This window comes from Drosophila pseudoobscura, chromosome 4 (assembly GCF_009870125.1).
Source record: "Drosophila pseudoobscura strain MV-25-SWS-2005 chromosome 4, UCI_Dpse_MV25, whole genome shotgun sequence".
NCBI lineage: Eukaryota > Metazoa > Arthropoda > Insecta > Diptera > Drosophilidae > Drosophila > Drosophila pseudoobscura.
The window spans coordinates 17,483,225-17,496,732 of NC_046681.1; the positions used below are offsets into that span (position 1 = coordinate 17,483,225).

General features: G+C 39.4%; 1 protein-coding gene across 4 annotated transcripts; it reads left to right on the forward strand.

Moving 5' to 3' along the window:
* The first annotated feature begins 1,970 nt into the window (after positions 1 to 1,970).
* Positions 1,971 to 10,096, forward strand: GATAd (GATA zinc finger-domain containing protein GATAd). Of its 4 annotated transcripts, none has more exons than XM_033380950.1 (8): positions 1,972 to 2,809; positions 5,027 to 5,170; positions 6,735 to 7,605; positions 8,388 to 8,443; positions 8,507 to 8,659; positions 8,719 to 8,947; positions 9,413 to 9,507; positions 9,627 to 10,096. In XM_033380950.1, the coding sequence occupies exons 1-8, from the start codon at positions 2,141 to 2,143 to the stop codon at positions 9,795 to 9,797; spliced, it is 2,388 nt and encodes a 795-aa protein (XP_033236841.1). In that variant the 5' UTR covers positions 1,972 to 2,140; the 3' UTR covers positions 9,798 to 10,096. The 4 variants fall into 4 exon arrangements, 3 of the variants coding, with proteins under 3 accessions (XP_033236841.1, XP_001352245.3, XP_033236842.1); XM_001352209.4 differs by having other exon boundaries at positions 1,973 to 2,809; positions 8,319 to 8,443; XM_033380951.1 differs by lacking the exons at positions 1,972 to 2,809; positions 5,027 to 5,170; positions 6,735 to 7,605 and adding an exon at positions 7,782 to 7,984 and having other exon boundaries at positions 8,319 to 8,443; positions 9,627 to 10,062.
* The last annotated feature ends 3,412 nt before the right edge of the window (positions 10,097 to 13,508 follow it).

The window sequence follows — 13,508 nt, forward strand, 5'->3', positions numbered from 1 at the left end:
GCATTCGCATCAGAAAGCGATAAATGATTTCCAATTTGATGAGTAAGTATGACACAACCATCCGTACAACCCTATTTCATACCACAGCATTTAATTATATATCACTATACCCTATACTCAAACAGTATAGAGGTATTTTATATGTTTGGTGAAAGGGGGTGTATGTAACACCCAGAAGGAAGCGTTTCCGACGCAATACATACATATATATCTAAGAATATTCTACAAAATCGATTCCCACACATTCAAAGACGAATGCAAGACATTGGGAATTCCCAAAACACGGAAAACACCCGACAATTTTATCTCGGTAGGTTAATATTTAAGCCAACAATAAACAGTTAAGACTCCACTTTTATATTAAACTAGCTGTACCTGCCACGTTTTGCTGTGCCGCAAGATAACAATACAAGATAACAAGAAGAAGAAATTACCTCTTCTTCCTCTGTGGATTATAAAACAGAACCAAGTCGCCATCGTGAAAGTCTTCGGTGTTCGCCTTCAGATCATATGGGGCTGGCGTTCTGTCACTCTCTATTGCGACTTCTTATAAATTGGTGAGTCGCGTCTATCACCACCATTTGTTCCATTAAACTTTAGTGCCTTGGCTAATTTCAAATCAGCCGGAACTCCTAAATTGTTCCCAACTATTGCAGTTGGGCCAATCGTCCAATCCGAAGCGGTCGCTGTTGTATCATGCTTTTTGGAACGATATGCCATTAAAAATATTGAAGTACTTAATCTTAATCTTTTTGATTTGTGTCGACGACACTCTTCTCCGCTATACACTATATTCCTCTAAAGTTCTGCTAAAACGTTCCCCCATACCATCCGACTGGGTGTGAGACTTAAGTTAGGAGTCGGATTGCAACTACATTCTGCTTTTTTTCTCATTTGAAACAGCATATGTTCCTGTTGCAAAGCATGGTTCTTTAGCTGTAAGATCGTCTGTTGTATTATCTGCATCTTCTGTCGACCTGGAGCCTTGCTTATCCAAAAACTCGTAATCCTCTACATTGGCCTGTTGTCTCCATTGCAAGTTTCAACCGCAACTGCAGTTCGGCTATTAAACCGGTCATCGGTAAGAACCGCTTAACCAATTCCATCAACAACAACGCAACTTTTAAATCTCCATTCTTAAAATTTGACTTTTGGCAAAAGCTGTTACGTTTTTGCACTTGGTATTTTCCAGGACAGAATCAACTAAAGCCCTCGCGTTCATTCTGCGATTGGGCACCCCCCCAAAGGAACAAAACTGGACAATATTCTGGAGATTGAGCGGGAAATACTGGAAGTGCAAAAGGAGCAGCAGAAATTATCAAACGAGGGATACTCCAGTAAATTGCGAGCAGCCTAGGACAAACTAACTTCCAAACAAAGTTATTGCAATTGTTAAGGGCTTCCAAAAAATAACGGTATTAAGTGGTCTTGTGAGATATCACAATTCAGTAAAAAGCTTTTTATGGTCATTGTTATCAGTTGTTTTTTCGATGGATGGTTTCACATCTGTCAAAAATTTCCACCGTTCCCCGAAGCTGTGCTGTGTGGGAAAATAATGTTAAACATAAAAAACATTGATGTTGACTTGGTCTTTGGAGGTTAATTTTCTTGCGACCAATTTGCTCTAGCAGCTATCAAAGAAAAATGGGCTGATGAAGCCTTATAATTTTAGATACATTCATCCGTCTGAGTGCCAAAAATTGTTTAAAATGTTTCATAATGGATATTCACCTTCGTTGAATTTTTGGTTAACAACAATAAAGTCATTTGCATCAATATATGTATTCTTCTTTTTCCACTATTGTGCTAAGAATATAAAAGACAAAATAGGTATTGTAATTGTTAAAACGATGTACGTTTTATTAACCTATTGATTAAAGTTCAGCGACGCAACACTTTCGAGAGTGCCCTTTATGCACTGTCGTACTTCCGTATACATCATAGTGTTCCCTCAAGCGTAAAAAGAGAGGAAACCAGCTCAATTGAACATCAACATTTTAAAGAACCACTAAAATGAACTATTTTTACTTAACTGAACGTGGATTGTATTGTGACAATGAAAAATTGAGGAATAGTGTTGTATTCATTTTATAATTTATTTTAAAGTTATCGTTTTTAATCTCTAAATAAGAGAAATCATATGAAAGTTTATTTAAGAAGTGCATATACATATAACTATTTAATTATGTATAATGTACCACACAAGTTTCATCAAGTTTGTCGATTGTGTCTCACGTTGGTTAATGAGTGCGATATATCCGAACTACAAATTTATAATATCCCGACACGAAACAATAAAAAAGACAAATTCGACCACCATAAAAACGAAGGGATAAATGAACAAAAAAAGTCTTATAAATGTTTCTGCAATGCTCCAAGCCCAAATGTATGCAGCTGTGTAGATGATAACCTGCTATCAGTGATTTTGACCAATAATGAAACGGGTCAAAGCAAACCTCTTCATAAAACACAATACACACCGAGTGTGCCTTATGCAGACAAAACAACCACATTGTGCGGTAGTGAACAATATTCAACGCTTTTGGAGCCCGAAATTTCCGGTAGTTCAGTATTAAAAAATCAGTCGTCAAAGCAAACCACACTGAATCAAGAGAAAATAGAACGAACAAAAACAAACTCGGAAATTCAGATGGAGCACCGTTTACTCGATCAAGATGATTTGGTTCCCGATAAACTAAAATCAAATTTATGCCAATCACTTCATACAATTAATAGCTACAGCCAAGAGCACAGAGATGACTCATCCTCACATATTACATTTCAGATAATCAACTGTCTCTCTATTAAGGTAAGCAGATTTCAATTCAGCACAAATACAAACACAAATACAAATATACATTAATTGCGTACTCATATGTACATGCGGTTAGAAATCTGCTGTGGTGTGTGCGAATCTGAAGCAGAATTATGTTAATATGTGTTCAACCATTTGTGTGTGTGTTATTTTTGTGATTACGACATCACAAATCATAATAAGAGATGTAGGATTCCCATATTCTATGCAGCGTTAACAATTTCATTCACAGTTTCGTATGTACATACACGCATACATATGCACTTACATATTGATATACATATATTGATATCCCTTCTAATTTTAGTCAGGTGTTTGTAAAATCACAGAACGAAGATTTTCCGACAGTGTAAAGTATGTACGTGTGTACATACATACTTGTATATGTATATATTTATACATGTAAATTATTGATCAGAATTAACGGCTGAATCGATCTTGGAAATGTTTATTTTTCCGAAGTTGGCCGGAGTTTTAAATGCACCTTGGAAACCATCATCGGAGCTCGAACACAAAAGTTATAAATATAGATCAGCACGACTAGGAGCGTGTATATACTCCCACTTAAGTCTGTTAACAAGAGTTTGCAAACCAGTCGTAGTTCGAGCGAACTATTTGTGCTCTCCTGAGTTTGGTTGGGACCAAGCCACCAATTTGTAATGCTAATTCCAATAAGAACGATGGATGGCTCTATTTACGCGAGCAGTATCTTTAGTGATAGTATCGTTAAACAGTGAACAAATGGCCACGTTCATCAGGACAACTTGGTCATTGATCAGTGATGGATTTCCTACGATAGCTCTGAGATATATCGCGGAAAGAGAAAGGATGCGCCTACATGAAGGGAAATATAGCACCGAAATTAATAATATTGCTTGGTCTTGTCATGACAGATGGCCAAGCATGAAGAGAAAGAGGGGGAGTTGCGAGGCTGGTTAAATTTTTAGAGAATTACAAGCTGATCAGCTGAAGACGGAATTAGCTGGGCGGTGCTTACCAACGAGAGGTTTGAAAGCCGAACTGGAGAGAACCTGCCTCAATGTAGAGGATTACGAGCTCTTGTATAAGCAATGCTCCAGGTCGACAGTTGAGAAGAACCAGACGTCGGCGGCCAACGGCAGATGGAGAATGATGAAGATGATGCAATAGACGATGTTTTAAATGAGAAACCAAGTAGAGGTACGACAGGTCAAGATAAGTTGTAAGATCAAGGCGAGCTTTTTGAGGATCAAGAGAATCAACGACAACAGGTTATCGTGAAGATAAAGGATTAAGATTATGTTATAAAAGAAAAATAGGCGAACGTTGGCAATAAAACTCCAGGAAAACGTTCGGCGTCTGGATAGTCGTGGTGGAAAGTGGAAAGTCGACTCGAAAATCCTTTTTTAGATCTGCTCGAAGATCGAATCCGTCAATTGGAAGTGGGCGTCTCTTGAAACAACAGCTCAGCATCTAAGATTTTATAGATAGTATAAAAGCTTCCCCGAAGCAGTTAAAAACGTATGGGGAAGAAGTCAGTCAAGCATTGACCTTTGAAACATCACTGTTCTGCTTGTCCGATAACAATAACGGATGAGTAGGAAGCCAATTAGACTTCAGTCTAATATTGAATCAGCCTTCTATGACGTAGCTTTGATTGGAGGCATTCCAATTACCTCCTGGTTGGCGTCTGTAGAGAAGATGTGGCCTCGTGGAGGTTCACATCTCGTGTAGAAGATGTGAAGCGACCTCCTGGGCCTGTGTTACAGCTGTGAACTTTACTTTTTTAATCTCTTGGTTGACATGTGGCTACAGGAGCCGCTGGTGACTTCTTTATTGTCGTCGGGAACTTTCTTGCCGGGCTTTCTGCTGTCCTCAGCTTGGCACTCTTCCCCCGAGTGCCTTCGGAGGTCGTTTCCATAGACATCATCTAATTTCAACTTTGTAACTCGGGTCCATAGGCGTCGCTGTGATTCTTCGGCAAGCAAAAACTGTCTGGAGCACCTAAAGCTAAAGCTCCTTAATTTATGGCCAGGAGGAACAAATGAAAAATCAGTGGCTTTGACAGCGTAGCCACGCGCTTACTTATTCCGTGTCTCTCACACACTGTTCCCCGTGCAGTGTGCGCACTCTGGTGGAGTGGAACGAAATAAAACTTATTTTAAAGTTATTCAATTTTCGACCGTACAACTAAATTTATTTATTATATTAATGTAAATTATGTTTTTTCAGCCATTTCCTAATGATGGGTTTCCCAACGTAATTTGTCGTGAATGCCGAGCCAAATTGGATTCATTTGGAAAATTTCGTACTATGGCACATAACTCTCACAACGCTTTAAAAGAATTTTTAGCTATATCCGAAACCCTAAAACTAGTAAGTTGTAATCTTAATTAAGATAAGTTCATTTTTAGATTAAAGGCCTATATAGGAAAATGTCTGTAGTCCGGTTGGTTTTACATTTCGTCTTTAGTCTTTATAAAAAACAACTATAATTACAAACATTTTGCTGGACAAAATAAAATAAATTCTCGGAGCCTTAAATGTTTATATTGAAAGAGATGCACTCCGAAGTAAAAATACCCGGTTTGCGGAAAGATAATAACTAAACTACTCGTCCCTCTAATACAGTCATTGTCTGCGACGCAACTACCACACATTGCCGCAGTTGAACACTCTCGACGCGCTCTCTCTTTATCTTGTCCCTTTTGATCCTCTCTGAGCGAGTCATCTCTCTTCCTACATACTTTCTCACTAACTCCTTCACAGAAATGGGACAGACAGTGAACAATAACAAACGGTAAATTGTAAGGAAATAATATTAGGATCCGATCCCGTCTTTAGTTAGAAGGTCTGGATTCTGCCTTTGAAGAGCACCTTTGCCTTTGGAATCGACGGGATCAGCTCCCCCACAGAGCTTCCAACTGGAGCACATTCTGCACCAGCCACTGCCGCTTTGGGTTGTCATTACCCTTGAGGATCTTAACCCCGTCACCGACGTTTGGGTTGACATCCCATCCCGGGTTTGATCATTCGTCCGCTCCATAATTGGCCGAAATTGTACGTTGACTTTGGATACAGGTGCTTCTCATTCAATAAATAGAAGGGGCTTAGTTAATGGAAATGTAGCCGATATGACGGACGACATCATAATAGAATTAAATTTAATGACCCATTATTACTTTACACTGGACTTGAAGTAACAAGTTCGGAGATATGACCCGATGAGGCCGAGACGAGAGAAGCGGAATAGACTACCAGCGACGTTAGGTCGCCACTCTCACCGTCAGCGAGACGTTTCGAGTCCTCTCGTCAACCCACCTAATCGGTCGACGCACGAGGAGATTCAGTTTTCGGATGGTATTTTCCGGAACGCACCACCACCGTTCGGGACGAACGAGATTATTTGGGGTGCAGTGTAATGAACGGTTGTAGGAAAAGAAAAACACAGGTTCCAAGTACCTGTTCCTGAGAAGGTTATTCTTCAGGGGCCCTCCAGGATGAAATGTATACTTGTACGTGGCCGTAGCTGCCAGAAGACTCGTCCTCTGAGACCTCGACCTCGACCTAGCTGAGAACTTTGACTTCCTCCTTCCTCCTCGGATGGAAACAAGTCTGATGCTCTTCGGTGCTGTACTTAAATGTGAAAATTTTACAAGTTGTTACCCATAGCAAGCAGTCTGAGGTCTGTACAGTTATGGAAGGTAACAAGAGCCTCATGAATCCGCCGTAACTTAAGGCGTTGCTTAATTGCTTTAAACCAAGTGCACAGTTTTTTGCGAGTGACAATATCTCCCCCCATATTATTTTAATCATATGTAATATTCTGTTTTATATGTAGTACTCATAGAGTATAAGGTAATATTAAATTCGCGTAAGGCTCTTGTATACCATTACTTATTTGAACTTGCTTTGACAAACGTATCTGTATTTTTCGCAGGACACTAACGATTTGGAAATGCAGCTTGATACAGTTTTAAAGTCTTCGTCGGAGGCAATAGCAGCTAAGGCCCTGACTGAGCTCAGCACTTTTTCTCAACATAAGTACGACAAAAAGAAAGTAGATTCCACTTTTCAGACAACTTTTGATCGAAGTTTTGAGAGTAGAACTCAAGATATGCAAACCCATACCCATATATTACATCCGAGTCTTTTTCAATCAACCAATATGGAAAGTGATGAGATTAAAACGCAAGCAAAATGTATGTCTGGGCCACCAATACATGACCGATTCGACTCAACATTTCACAAAGATTCTGACATTGAACAGTTTCAAAGCTTGCAACAGCAACTGGAGACTGCAGCAGTTCTTATGGATATAAGTAAAAAAATTGTAATTTCACCTCCGTGCTCGAATCCTCAATCTCCACGTAGCTCTGCAGTTATTGATACAAGTATTAAAAGTTCTGTGATAAAATCAAAACGTCCATCAAAAAAGAATGCTTTGTATGAAGGAGTTGAAATTGACCTTTCCGTTAAAAAGAAAAGGAATGATTATTCGAATCAAAGAAACTCAATCCCAATAAACAATTTTTGCCAAACTCCAATACAGTCACATAGAAGTGAAGAGGATCTTCAGAACTACAGTATTACCATTACCCAACGTGCTGGGTCAGATTACAAACATACACCAACAGTAAAAACGAATAGCAGTTCCTTATTAGATTCTGGTGACAGTTCTGACTCTCACAAATTGGAAATGGACATAACATCTTCAATCAACGATAGAAAGACCCCCGACAGTGTGAGCTCGGATCACGCAACCGACGCAGCTACCACTCAACTCTGGCAAGCTCTGGCACGATCAGCTGGTAAGTTCAATTATAAGTATCACATAGGGCAAACTGTCTTGAAATACTCAAGTAATCAACATACACTCTCCCCTAATGCATACCTTTACATATAGCAGTCGTAAATACTTCCTACTGAGCGAAGGAACTTCACAGTAAACAAAGTGCAAACAGCTGATGCAATATTCAAGGCAATCCTGTGTATTTTTCGCGCTGCACAGCAATTTTGTGCGCTCAACAGCACATTTGTGTGCTTAGCAGCACCCTATTTCTGGTCGTCAACTTTTTTTGGAACGACAATCAACCGGCATTCAAAGTCAAAGTCGAGAAACCGACCGTGGAATTATCGACTACAATACCCCAGACTCAAAATAATGTCAGAAGGCATGCTTTTTGGACGGTAATTAATTTGAAATCTGTTCTTTGAAATCTTTGTTGATTTATCATCAGTCGAAAGTTGAGAAAGTATAACAGTTTCAAAGATATTGCTGGTTTTTCACATTTTCCATTATAAAACGTTCCCCGTTGTGAGTCTCAGCTACGGCCGTGACTCTACTGTTATACCCGATGCTCAGTCAGTTTGGCACACATAGATGTAGTTATATTTCTATAGTTCTGCGTGAAAAACTGAGTTACTTACATACTCTCCTAGTAGTACGACAAAATGTAATAAATACTGAGGGGTATAATTTTCATAGCAGCCTGATTTTAAATATGCCATTCAACCCTTTTAGCTAAAAACAAGGGAGAAGATGCGAAAGAGATGCTACGTAACATAATGAGTCAGCCTTTCGTATTTCCAGTGCCGTCAACAGTATCATTTACAAAAGTACCTGAAGAACCCATAGCGCTATTGAAGGTAACTGAAATCCGATGGTGTTCGTTTTTTGTTAAAAAACAAAAAATATATTTTTATTTGTAGGACCTATCAGAGGCTCAATCCAGCAAATTGAAAACATGCAGAAGAAAACAAAGTTTTCCCACTAAAACGGATTGCAGCGATGCAAATAATGAAAAGGGGACAGAGACTTACAATCATTCAGATTTCGAGCCAGAAGAAACAAAAGATAAAAAGGTATGCACCTTGTAAATAAACTGCAAATATATATTTTAATTTAAGTTATACATTTATAGAACATCAACATTTTTAATGCCCTACCTGGCGCCCAAAAAGACATGTCATGTTCTAACTGTGGAACTCTCACCACCACGATTTGGAGGCGAAGTGCTCGAGGAGAAATGGTGTGCAATGCCTGTGGATTATATTTCAAGCTTCACGGAATCAACAGACCACATTCAATGAGACGCGATACTATACACACTAGACGCAGGCGTCCTAAAGAATTGGAGAGATCTAAAAAAAGTAAGTAATTAAAAGAAAGCAATGCAAGCTTTTAGCATATGCTTCAATTGAATGCCAGAATCCATACCGTTGTCCTCAAAAGCAGCTTCACTATGAACGATAATGATAATCTCTTATTGAAACAAGAAAATATAGCTGAGAGCCGAAGCTCCAGATATACATGCACCTTTATCGTTCGTAGCGAAGTTCCAACCCGGTAGCTTAATGCGAAACCATTCACATTCTTTTATGCCCGATACTCAAAAGTAGTGTAGGCCTTGATCTCAGAGACTATATAGGTTAGTGCCACCAAATTTTGTATTCAGTCTCCTGTGTTATCCCACTGTTACAAATGTATTTATTAACTAAGCAAGTATGTTACTAGATGAGCAGGATTATATGTAATTCCTTAATTCAAACGCAATACGTTGAAATAAGTTATAAGATAATTCAAGACGGTATTTTCATTTCTTATTCTGTTTACAGAACAAAAGCAAATATCTTGCTCTTCAATAGAACAAACGAAGCTTGATTTCTTGAATTCTCAAGATACAATTAACATTTCCGGCCTTGTTTTAAATGTAAGTATGTAATAGTTTCTGTTGAATGCTTTACATTTTCTAAAAATGGTTTTTAACGAATCCATCGTTTACTGATACACACAACGTAGTTGAGAAATTCATTCTTGATTCCATTTCAGAAATGCAAAAAGGAAATTGATGAAACCGAAACTGCAGCAGCACTCAAAAACATTTTATTAAAAGGCAAAAAGTCGAATTGCTTGTCGTCGTTTAATGACAGCTGTGAAACTGCGGAATTGACTGTACCGCTTAATCTTGTTTCCAGTGAAAATAATGCGAAGTTCACATAAAACGCCAAAAATATTCGTGTTTTAGAATGCAACCCGTTAACACAAATTGTTTTATTTATTAACTCTCGCAGAACGGAAATAAAAGGTGTAGAATTAATTATTCCTATATATTATAAATATAAGTTTAATCCTTTAAAACTAAATTTGATTCATTTTTATCATTAGAAACTAATACCAAAATACTTCTAAAATAAGATTACATAAAATTTGTTCTTGTAAGTTAATCTTTTAAAATAATATCACAATAAAAAACTTAGGCATTAAACAAGGACATAAATACTTAATGCAACTAATAAAAATAAAAACTTTTATTGATATTTATTATAACCATTTTACAGTATTTTCAATATTTTAAAACCACTACTTGGTTCTATGGATATTACATTGGATTTTAACAATGATTTATTTAGCTTTCAACGAAATTTAAAATTTATAAAGTTACAAAAAATTGTTTAAATCTCTTGCCTATATGAAAATCATGTGATAATATAATAATCTCCATAAACATTTTAATAGTAAAACTATGCAAAAAGCAATAATAACATAATGCAAAATTTTCAAGGAAATATTTAAATTGTATACAATTATAAGACATTTTAATTTAAAAAACTATATGCTGTTTTCGAACCTATATAAATCTAACTAAATTAAGGTCTTCAAATTACAATAAGATACAAGATTAATGCACATTTATTTTTTCAAATATAATACTCCAAACAAATTTTAAAAGTTCCAAAAACTTGTTCTTTATTTTTGCGACTTGAACGCGTTTTCTCCACGCCTTTTTTTTCAACGCAAATTAGTCCCACAACGGTAATGTTGGAACCGGAAGACGGAAATGCTCATAGCTCATGTATGCCGGGAAACATTAAACCTTCAAAAGTTATGAGCTACGCACAGAAGTCTTTGCTACATAGGGATAGCCAAAATTCATTAGCCACAGATCTTCGCAGAAGATCCCAGCTCTCGTCCCTTCGGTTGTCTTTGAGCCGTCAGTGAAGATAGAAAGCTCGTTCTGCCTAAGGGCAGTGTTTCGCTTCCCTGACTCCGTGTCCAATATATGCCCACTATAATTTATTTCCCACGAAAGCTCTGGCACGCAGTTATTCCGCGCAACTGTTCCACTCTCTTCCATACACAGCATAATCGCGTGGTTGTAAGGCTTGAACCCTGAGGTGCTCGGTGTTCTGTTTCCAGGACAGTTTAGAGTCGAGGAAGATAGCTTCGCTCGATAGCTTGAGTCTCATTCCACCAATTGCGGGTAGCTTGAAACTAGGTATCTTATATTTTCGTGAGATCGGCCATAGTTCAGTTTTCTGAGGGTTCACCCCTGGAACGTTCTGGCGTGCCCATCTAGCGGTCGTTCCAAGTGCGGATTCCAGAAGTTCTAGCTGGAAACAGCTTCAGCCATCTGGCTACCGCCGTGTGTGTGCCAATCTTGTCCAATGCGGCCATTGTTGACTCGATCCTGAAGTCTTTGAAGGCTCCTTCTATGGCTCCTCTGATCTGTAATTTAGGTACAAAAGTTGAGCTGCGCCGAACAATCGTTCGTTGAGCCCAGTTCTTATGTGTAAATCCATTAGGAGTTTAAAGATTCTCTGTTGCCATGGTGTGCAAGTAGGTATAAGCATGCCACATGGCTATTCTGTAGGGACTGAATGATTTAATGGCGCATGTGATCTTCTCTGGTACGTCTTGTCCTGTCTCTCGTACGAGATAGTCAATTTCCACTCCCTGTTTTCGCTCTACGTCGCTGGTTGCGCCGCCGGTAAAATCCGAGCAACCAGGAATGTGGGCTTTCATACGGAGGTTCAGGTTGTGCAGCCGGCCAGGTGGGGTTGGCGGCTTTGACCGTACTCTTCGTAGCATTGAGGCCCATAAGGTGCTTCCTATCATCCCATGCCAAAGAATATGCGCCAGCTCCTAGCAAGGAGCTTAGCGAGTCTTTCCTGACCAGAATTCCTTGACGTTCACTATGGCTTGCGCTCTGTTCACGGCCGGGCTTTGAGCTTTGATAAGGACGAGTGTGTCAACGTCCGTTTTGATCGGAATAGGGATCCACCACTTCATGATCGTTTTCCTTGGATTCTGATCCGTGGGGACTACGCAGAGTGCCGCTCCTAGACAAAGGTTACCAAAGTCTTGAACTGTGCTTTGGAGAGACTCAAGAGTTTCCACGTTACCACAGGCCACTGCATGGGCTCCCTTGTACCACTCGATACCACACTAGCTTACAAACGGGTTGTCTGCACAAACAACGCTCAGGATTTCCGATTCTTTCCCTCCGTATGACCACTGTCGATGATGGGTATGCTATTTTCATGCTTTTCGGTTCTGATGCTTTTGTGAAGTAGTCCGTCTTCTGCCGCTTGGATATAAGCTTCGGCCAGTCGGTTCCACAGGTATCTTTTGTCCAGAAGGTGTTGGTGGTGTATTTGCGCTCTGCGGTCTGGTCTTTCCCTTCTGTTTTTTGGTGAGCTTTTTCCTCCCTTGCGCTTTCGCAGACAACAAGGCAACTTGGTTCAACCAATTTTTTTTCATTTTCGGGGAGCCATATCTGTACTTTCCGGTAAGATCCATCATACACTCACATATGTTTCTGTGTGTGTAACTTCTGTTGTGGAGCCCGTACCCATTACGTTACTTTTGTCATCTGAATAAGGTGTTAGTTTTGGGACTCTTCTCTCAAATCTCTTGATGCTGAACCACCATGAGGTGTACCTCTATGTGATCCTTTACCATGGAAGCGATGCGCCACTCTGATTACACCCGTCTAAAACTTTAAAGGGTCTAAGTCCAGCATGCTGATTGTTGTTGTTGATTGCTGATTTGACATCACTCCCCCCCAAATCATTCGTGATGTGTAACTCCAACAGGTTTTCCAAAGTTTTCAATAGAAAGAAGGTAAGGGTTATCGAATTATCGGCTTGGGGATCATAAGGCTACACTTTCCTGCCCTTGGAAGGAAGAAAACTCGTGAGATTGTCTATTGAATAGGGAAATACTCTGCCATGGGTTAATCACCTTTTTGTTCACCTGCATCATGGCTGAGAATATTCCGTCCAGTCCAGGTGTTCTTATGCTAACTTTCTCTTATCAGATCTGCCGGTGGATGTTATTTCTCGGTTGCTAGGTCATAATGCTTGTTCGCTTCTGTGTTCTCGGTGCAGCCTGGGAATTGGGATTCCATTAGTCTTGTTAGGGCTTCTTTACTAAGCGCTGTCCACTGTTCATCATCTAGCTTGATTTGACTGAGTATAGTGCGATACTTTGAAAGCAACTTCCGAAGTTTCGGAATTTCCTTCTTGTAGCTCTTGAGTTGTGCTCTGTATTCATAGTTGATAATGTCTTCGTTCGCTTGTTTGTCGATCTTAAAGAGATCTTTGAGTTTGGAGAGTTTCTCTTTGGAGAGACAGATCTCGGGAATACCAGAATCGAATGCTTTACTAAAATCTCTGTAAATGCCAACAGCCTAATAAATCATAACCAAAATCTGCAATAGTTTGCGGCGCATACTATTTGTAAAAATCTATAGATAGTCGACCAAGATGAAGCCGTTTGACCAAACCTTCTAGTGCCGCATTTTACCTACACCATCCCAAATGGTCGGCCTTCCCTTCCCTCTGAACACGACGGAACGGCTTTTGGGGCTGCACCTCATAGCAATCATTCCTCCCAGTCTACTATCTGATTCCCAGCATGCCTAGCGGA

Excerpts from the sequence above, each read along its gene's own strand:
- GATAd (XM_001352209.4), top strand. The coding sequence starts at position 2,141 with ATGAAAGTTTATTTAAGAAGTGCATATACATATAACTATTTAATTATG. Across the intron at positions 5,171-6,734 it reads TATCCGAAACCCTAAAACTA|GACACTAACGATTTGGAAAT; the intron begins GTAAGTTGTAAT and ends TATTTTTCGCAG. Across the intron at positions 8,948-9,412 it reads ATTGGAGAGATCTAAAAAAA|AACAAAAGCAAATATCTTGC; the intron begins GTAAGTAATTAA and ends TTCTGTTTACAG.